General features: G+C 29.6%; 1 protein-coding gene across 3 annotated transcripts in view; it reads right to left on the reverse strand.

Annotated features, from left to right (window-relative positions):
* Positions 1-9,755, reverse strand: part of LOC108691199 (hemicentin-1) — a 174,289-nt gene that overhangs the window by 58,639 nt on the left and 105,895 nt on the right. For all 3 annotated transcript variants that reach the window (XM_018198866.1, XM_018198868.1, XM_018198867.1), the window contains exon 3: positions 7,585-7,739. In XM_018198866.1, coding sequence (XP_018054355.1) covers positions 7,585-7,739 — 155 coding nt within the window. The remainder of the gene's footprint in view (positions 1-7,584; positions 7,740-9,755) is intronic.

A 9,755-nucleotide genomic window follows, 5' to 3' on the forward strand; every position in this document is an offset into this window, starting at 1 on the left:
ACAGAAATATAGATCTCCATATTCAAAGCTATTCATTGTTAAATAAGGAGATGATTTTCATAAAATAAGTTGAAACAAAGCATTGCAGCGCTGTGTAAATTTATCTGTCACTATACAAATCAAAATCCGTCACTTGATTTACTATTCTTTAATACTAGAAAGCCTGCGAGTACTATTGTTGTTAAAAATCTATTGCCATTAAAATCAATGTGAGAAACGAGATTGGGCGGCGCACACAGTGCACAAACGAAAAAAAGCTTCCATACTTTATATACAAATGATCACTGAAATACTCTCGGAAAAACCAAACTTGACAAAGAAATTGAGAAAAAAATTTTTTTTGCTAACGTAATATTTTATTTACGCCATTAAAATTTGTGTAATGCTGACGTCATCGTCACTTGACGATATAATATCGATCAATTCCTCAATAGGACTCTCTAGAAAAATAATTGTGCTGTAATTAGTCGTAAATCGAAATGAAGAGTCCCATAGTGTATGCAGCATTAATTTTCGCGTTTCACACGACTAGTAATTCGAGTGGCCATACAGTCGATTGTTCTGCACGATTGCAAGCAATTCAAAGCGGTAGTGACCACGATGACCCGCCATAATGGATATTGGAAAACGCGTTCGTGACGCACTGTTTCTTGCGTTATGGAAAATAGACGTATTATTCGCTGCATTAAGTCAATTACAGAATTCATAATTATTTCATTGTGACCCACCACAAGGCCTGGATGGCTTGCATTGAAATATACGATTTGAATTGGTATTTGCAATCAAATCCGATCCCTTTGAACTGTAAAAAAGATTGTGGAAAAAACTAAAACAAAAAATCTTTTTTTCTGTATATTGTCGGTGCATAGCCGATTTGTCATTGTCACATCCTGCCATTCCCAGAAAATTACTGTGGAAAGCAATCCGGTTTGTGAACATTCCAACAGCATACTCCGGGGGACGATAAAGTTTATGAATAATATACTTGAAAACGACTTTTAAAGTCGCTTCAACGACCCGCAGCTACGACGGCAACTTTGTACGACTATAGAAAGAGATTACTTCGAAAGTGGGAGGTGGTGTCATTAGATCGTAAGTAGCTTTCGTGATTTTTTTACAAGACGGTTTCTGGATTTTTTCTCTGGCGCGTATTTTCTACTTGGAAATCGGCGTATCGACTTACGAAGTAAGCGTAAACTTAGCGTTCTCTCGCACTCGTCTCTATCAGATAGTTGGCAAAGTGATATTTTCTTAATTAGCTGCAGCTGTAAAAGTATAAAGTTATCTTTCCTTCAGCTTCTATTGAATAACAGGATAGAATTCATTGATATTGTAATGGCGAGTGATGCACATGCAGAATGCACTGCAATCCGTGCAGTAGTTTCGCTCAATAAACTCAGATACATGCATTGTCCGATTGCCACGATCTTTCGTATCGGAAAAGGACGATTGTATAGGTATCTATATTCTATTGTTCTGTTGGATAATAGCTTACATTATCGCATTGCAGATCCCAGTCTCATCCTTTAGTTCCTTCTACATAAATTCATGCAATTTAGCGGACCGAATCAGTTGTACCTAAGTTCTACTTTAAATAACTAGAATATTGCATTGTACGAAAATTATAATTACGAAATAATACTACGACAATGTATCAATTTTCCTTGTGCCTGTTAAAAGGAATTCATTTTGCATACTAGCTCAAAATTTTCTGCTCAATGATACACGAAAAGGACGATTTTGCTCAAGTATCCAAAAATTAGCTATAAATCTGAAAATAATGTTGGATCAAAGTAAATGTAGGACATTCAAATTGCTAGAATGTCAAAACATTGCTACAATTAAAATTATCTATTATCCAGTCAAAGATAGCTTTTAATAATAATTACAATAGTATAATTGAGGTAATTTTAATTATATAAATTACAAGAAAATGCTTATTATTAAAAGTTATCTTTAACCGAATTTGTAATATGTAGTTTTAATTGTGATTTAAATATTGAAGATGACCGAAAGATTAAACTGTCTAATTTGTTATTTTGATAGGATACGAATGCGATAAAGATTAGTTTTGCAATAAGAACTACTACCTTTCTATATTGATTTATTCGTAAAATCTTTGTATTATTATTTTATATATTATTTTCAGATTTATATCTAGCTAAATTTTTAGATACTTCAGTGAAATTATTCTTTCCGTATATTTTTTTTTACATATTGCAATAAATGTGCAAAATAGTTCTATTAAAAGAAAAATCCAAAAACCGAACGACAGAAATTCCAATCTCCGAAAGGAAAATTGTTAGCTAAAAAAGAAATTGCACGATTTAAAGAGCAGAACGAAACGAGCTAAGACGTCTCGTGGAATTTGCGAAAGTGATTTTGATAGAAAATCTTTCAAAGACTACTTTTGTCGATGTTGAATCCGAGCATCTGCGACGCTCGACATCGCCGCTGCTTTCAAAGAAAAAGTATCGCAATTGTTTGTAATTGTGCGCAACAAAAAGGAAGAAGACGCTCGACAAAACGAAACATGTATGAAACGAAAGAAGAAGCGCTTCGCGGTTTACTGTATACCTTTAGCTCACTGTCTATTCCCGCAGAAAAGCGCATCCGTGCGGCGCGGCGCTGCCGTGTTAAAACTACACTGTCAGCGTTTGCCAGCAGCTATTTCGCAGAGCTTTACGTGAGTTTGTAATAGCATGATATAGCGAATGTGCGACTAAGCGGAAGAACAATACAAAATATGGCTTTTCAGATATTAGTCCGACGTAAAAATTAATGATGCTATTATTATAATAATTGTTTCGCACAATATAAATTTCGTATGATATCATTTCTGATTTTTTTATCCGATATATATATATATATATAATGTAAAATACTAAAATAAAGCTTTGTCTTTATGACATTAAAAAAATAATCGAATCTAAAAGTCACTTTTCCTGATCCTCGTCGTTCTAATCCTATTTGCACTCTACTTTCCTGATAATATTATCTATTTGACGATAAATCTGCAGTGTGATGTTCTAGCTGGAATGAGGTGTTCAGATAATCCGACAGCACTGTGCTGCAGTGTATGTAAGTACAGTACGGTGTGATACGTGATACCGTTTCGCGCACAGCTTCGTGCTGTGCTCTTCTATGTAGATTAATGTCGACGCCTGTCGCAAGAGAGCTGCAAGCTACTTTTACGTTGTCGCCTCACCAGGCTGCGGTATAATGGATACGACGTGTATTTCGTATTTTATCGAAATTGGCGTTACTTAATCACAAGTATTTTTGTAAGTATTTAATCCTGAGAATTAGGCTGAATTTAGCTGAATTAATCTAGTCGCACTTTTTTTTTCAAGAATTATGACATTTTTATCTGTATAATTTATCTTCATTTTTATTGTCGCTTCTATTTTCGGTGCATTCTTTTGTATAAACAAATTTCATTGATATATGAAATTTTTTGTCACTAGATCTAGTTTTTAATCTTGGAGTGTATATTATAGATTCTGTTTGACTTACGAAATTAATATGAAATATGTATTATCTTTCAAAGATGATTTAATTTGATAATCGAGGAGTTGATTAAATTTAATAAAAAATTACTGGGACAATTCTTTCAATATAATTTTGTTTTAATTACGCATAAGAATAGCAGCTAAATTAAAACTGAAATAAGTTAGAAGAAAATAATATTATGATTTGTCTTCTTTTAACTTCTTTTAATTTTCCTTTCATTTCTTCTTTTCACTGAACAATCATATCATTTGTAAAACAATTTGCTGTACAAAAGAGAACTAAGAAACGTTTATTAAGATTATTCATAAATTTGAAACTGTCGATTTGAAATTATTATCATCATTAAATATTATCCAAATCAATAAAGAAAAAGAATGTATATAAATATGATCAAATATAATATTGATAATCTTCAAAACAACATAATTAAATAATGTAATAAATGTACTATTTCAACAAGAATTAAATTATTCATTTATTTTTTATTTCATTAAAAAATATTAATAAAATCTCAAATAGAATTTTTTGTTAAAAATGAAATTAATTTACTTGTAGTACCTTTGTCAAGAAGATTAGTGATATTTATCTGCTTTTTTAAAACAGTCATTCTTTCTAACTTGCAAACTTTCTGAAGGATGCGTATATAGTAGATAATTTACGCGCAAAAACGTTTGAATATCTATCATATAATAGTGCTATTACATGCGCTCTAAATATGCGATGATATTACGTTTCACGAAGAATTCAAAACACGTTTGTTCTCGTAAGAAAGCAGTTTGATACATAAATTTGCGAGATACTTTAAGTTCGACAAATTGAGGTCACAATCAGCTATGCGTCAAAAGCAACTTTTTCCAAGTTCTTTCGTGTTCTGTTCGTGTTTCAATTGATTTTGCAATCAAACAAAACAATAAAAGTTGGGAAATCTCTTAAAACGATCGTACGCTTATATAAAATCTACCATAATAAAAAATGAATGACAAAGTTCTTATTTTCTTTTTCGAAAAAATATTATAATTTTATTTAATATACATTATATTAATAACGATAATAATAAAAATAATAACAAGCAGTATATGTAAAATTAATGAATAATTACTTCACCTAATTCACGTTTAGAATAGTTTCGACAATGACTATCGATTTTATCGATTTTATTATGACTATCTTTTTATTTTTTTTAGTTAGAGCGCAAAATTGATTTCTGACGCATTTGGAAGTTTAAAAAGAATACAATCCTCTATTATGAGAGACGGAAAGTTTCTGAACGCTGTTTATGCTTTATTATGTATAGATACAATGTCGCGATTATATACTTGAAAACTCCTCTACCTTCGTTTAACTTGCCGCGATGTCACGACATGGTACACGACAGAGAAGAAGACAGATCAGCAGTTAGAATTTTGTATACACAGTGATTCGATTCACGTCTGTCGCGATGATGGCTCGCGTATATGTATGTAGAAAATCGCTACGTTCGCTGAATAAACCACTTCAGAGGAGGATTGTCTCATTCTTCACAAACTTTAAAAGTTAACAATACTTAAATGGAGAATATGCTCAATATGAGAAGCTTGCGGCAGAAAAATCTACGTCAAAATGAATTTAGAGATTTTCTCGTATCTAAAATTTAAGTTCGGGTTCAATTATGAAATTACTTGATAACATAATTAAACCATAATTTTATTCTGGATAATAGAAACTATACTCTTTGCGACTTTAATGTAGCTCGATATTTAGAGAAGAAGAAGCTTGAATAAAATATTTGATTTTTTCTTATATTAATATTTTTATACTTAAATTAATAGAAGTGTATATTAATTAGTATAAGTAAAATCTTTTTCATCTTGTATTATTGATATATTTATTATTATAATTTAATATAAAAATGTACAAAAAGCGATTTAACAAAAATTGCATTAATTATAAATAACATCTTTTTTCACTTATAATTATAATGCGTTTTTATTTTATTATTTAAAAATTTTTAAAAGCATACAAAAATCATGTTTGTCTCTTGTATTTTCAAATTTATATCTCGATATTAATAAATTTCCACGGAAAATTTAACATTGATATTTATTATATTAGTAGATTACAACAGAATATACGTACAATAGAATATACGTATTATATGTACATAAAGTTTTTGACATTTCGTAATTGCGCGTTTCTCGGGATCTCTCTTTAATTTGCAAGGAGTCTAGATAAATTTAATATGAAATGAGTTAGCGCGAGTAAACCACGACATTGCAGTGATGATGAAGCATTAACCTAATTAAATAACATCGTATGGCAATGAAGCTATTTAGTAAGTCGTTAAACATCGCCGTAATGCGTTTATGAGATTAACCTAAACATTAAATCAAGAATTATCAAATAACTCCATTTATCCAGAGTACGTGAGGTATCGCTCCAGTGGGAGCCTAACTTGAGCTCAACTTGTCGATATTAACTCTTCAGAAAGTTAGGAGTCATCCGGTATGACTCGAACTATCGATGTATAATTTGACATGGGTTTAACCCAGATCATTATCCGTGGTTATCTAGCTTCTGCGAAAATGAAGTACTTGATGCATAGTGAAATGCATACATTTCCACGCTCGATTTCATATGTTTTAATTGATTTAGTGAAGTTGTAGAAAAGCATTTAAACTAAGAAAGAGTATTCGAAAGAAAGTTAAATCAGATAAGTAGATCCTGAGAATTAAAAGCATAAAATTGCTATGATTATGTTGAGCATTTGATTTTTTTTTTTATTATCTTCCATCACATTATACGTTCAAAATAGGAATATTATTAAACTAAAGAACTGGAAAGAATACGGGCAGGAGGAGTCAGGAAGACGCAGAAGACGTCGCGCAAATAATATGCCTGTGAGGTGTGAAACTTCTTTATTCATATAGAAATATTATTAAATATCTAAACTAGAGATAATAATTACACTAAGAGAAAAATGTTTGATATTTGTAACTATAGATGATAATGTAATTATAGTTGATATATATTGATGATCATATACATGTATATCATATCATATACATGTATATGATAAATTATAGTAAAACAATTATAGTTATAATTATTTTATCATGCAATTGTAGCCATAAATACTGAACTTTTCTTTCAAAGTAGGTAATACTGTAGTATTTTTTTTCTTTATACCATAGTTATTTTATTACTTCAAATATACAATACAAAAAAAAAATGTGAATTGAATGATCCACTAATGTCTTACGTTTGACCAAATGCAAGTAAGACCTTTATTTTCGAGAGATGTTTCAGAAGGTAATACATCGTTATTTTTTTGTCAATCTCATAAAAGGATCGTAATAAACGAGTTGTCTATCGTTCAGGCATCGCGTGAAAATTGAAATATTGGCGAGAACGATCACATGTAATGGTTAGTTTGAAATAAATACTACCTGATTTATGGAATGTGAGTTCTACGATATATTTCGATTTGCGCATACAATTTCACTCTTCGAAGTGTAGTATGGATATCATAAATAATTTCCATGTATCATATGAAATGCCAGAGATATAAATACATTGTGGTTAATTTCGAGAAATATTATTATTTGTACTTTTTTGCTCGATAAGAACGCAGTAAAAATAATATGTCACGTAAATAACGAAAGTGCACAGATTTTATGAATGATGAAACGTCTAACTTCGTATCCCGTATTGCCCTTTCAATAATGTAGACTACTTGCGACCACATTTTTGATGTATGAACGTAAATACACTGGAAATGTTGCATAACAAACAGAAGTCGTATGGCTAAAAATATGGCATGCAATTTATGGCAGCAAGTTACGCGAAAAGTTTTAAAATAGTTTATCTCTCAGTATCTTTTTATAAAATATCCGAAAAATGTTTATATACTTCATACAAGACATCGAAATTACTCGACATATTTTTGATTTGTTTTTTGAGAACACAAAATTTTGATATTATGCTCTCTCTCTCTCTCTCTCTCTCTCTCTCTCTCTCTCTCTCTCCTTCCTCATATCCAATTTGATAAACAAATCTTATTCCGGCAATGTTGCATAATATAATGTATCGCACCTGTGACGTTAAGAAGAACGTGCTGTACGTTGTTGCACTCGCGGTTGACCGCCATATATGTAGCCTCACACTTGTATAGACCCTCGTTGTTTAGTTGAATTTCGGATAGCTTCAAATACGATCTTGATGAATTCGACGAATACTCTATATCCGCCCTAAAACATTTAAAATATTTATACTGTTTAATTGATTTCAAATTATAATAAAAAAACATTATTTAATTTAAGGTAATATTTTATTTTCGCTCTAAAACATTTCAATAATGCAAATAATTCACACTAGAAAAAGAATCCACATTAATTGGAATTTTAGTTAAGAATAATCAATAAATTAGAGTTTTTTTTATTGAATCTATTATAATTTTAGTTGAGATAAGATAACCAGAATTCTCTCTGATTGATATAATTTTTTCGTTCATTTTCAACTAGAAATTTTTATGCACTGTTAGAAAATTACAAAAAGCGTAGAAGTATTAATTAAAAAGGTAATAATTTTCTAAATTAATTTTGTATGAAATTTTAATATGTTTAATTTAATATAATGTATCCGAAATGTTGTTAGTACTGAAATTATAATGCAATGATAACAATGAAGGAACACTTTATTTAATGCATTTTTAGTAGGTAAGCATTTCATGCGGCAACAATGGCAAATGTATTTCCTTTAGAATATAATATATAAAATTTGCTTGCCATATTATGATAACCTTATTTTTGTACAATTGATGCCACACACACACACAATTATAACGCGCAGCTTTTATTAATCAAATACATTGATTGTTCATGCACTTTATTAATGACGATCACAGGCTATACATTATGTGGTTCATGCCAATGCAAGTATAATGACCTCACGTAATGTCAATCTCAAATTGCGATTAACACCAGGTAATGAATCGAACAATCAATGAAATTAATCTGCTTGTTATCTCGCCGGAGTAGTACAATCCATTTACGACGATAAGATAGTGGTATTATCGTCATATACCCTTGCTATTCGATTATATGTTCAATTCAAATCATTTTCTTTTTTTATTTACATATTATATACATTTGATATAAACATATTCTCTAAATTTTTCAGAATCTCATTCTAAAGAATGAAATATGTCATTCTTAAAGAAAATTCTGCCATTCTTTTTTACACTAAAAAAAGTTTATTATATCTTAATAAATATTTTTTTGTTTGTAATTAAATATTTACTGAATATTAACGTATATATTATTTGATACAGAATCATTAATTTTATTTAATTATTATTTTTTTCATTAACATATTTATTTACTGTAAGTAAATGTTTTTACTTATGAATATTAAAAAAAATATTTATTAAGGTATGATAAATTCTTTTTTCGTATAAGAGTGACAGAATTTTTACTTTTTAAAGTGAGATTCCAAAAAATTTAGAGAGTACATATTTCAGAAATGTTTAACAGTCTCGAATGATTTTTTTATATCTTTGAATATGCATTAATAATTTATAATAAATAAAGATAAATTGCACATGTTTTGTGCGCATACACGTTTTTATGTGTAACGCAGTAACCACAAAAACTCTAAAAGCTCGTAATTACAATTTGATCACGATGCAGATGCATCCTTCGCAGACCATTAATGTACGATGGGTAAATTGTAAAGCAACAAGACGTTAACCGAAGGTCTCGTCATTTATATCCGTAAATGGCAAGCAGTCGATTTATATAGGTCTCACTCGATATTCTGTCAATAGATATTGAGTATATTCATCGACACATAAGTACAGAAATCGGGACACATCTCTCTTGAATACACTGACAACTCGATACAATCTCCATTAAAATTGATTACTTGTTATCTAAAGATGAATGAACAAGAAAGTGTACTCAAAAATGCATATTGCAAAAGAAAACAAAGGAAATAATGAATTCAAATCATGTTTCTTTTTCTTTCTCTACAAAATTGTAATGTAAGTATATGATTATGCAGTTTATTTAATATTGGCGAATATAATATTTTCACAAATGTTTGATTAAAAAATTCAATATACACTATACCATATATCAATATTCAATATACATTACCGCTTAAAAGTTTCATCATACTCTTATAGAAATCTTAATAAATATAAAGAATAAAATATGAATATAATTTGCTTTTTTAATTTATTACTATATATATATATATATATA

The sequence above is a fragment of the Atta colombica genome, unplaced genomic scaffold (genome assembly GCF_001594045.1).
Source record: "Atta colombica isolate Treedump-2 unplaced genomic scaffold, Acol1.0 scaffold41, whole genome shotgun sequence".
Taxonomy (NCBI): domain Eukaryota; kingdom Metazoa; phylum Arthropoda; class Insecta; order Hymenoptera; family Formicidae; genus Atta; species Atta colombica.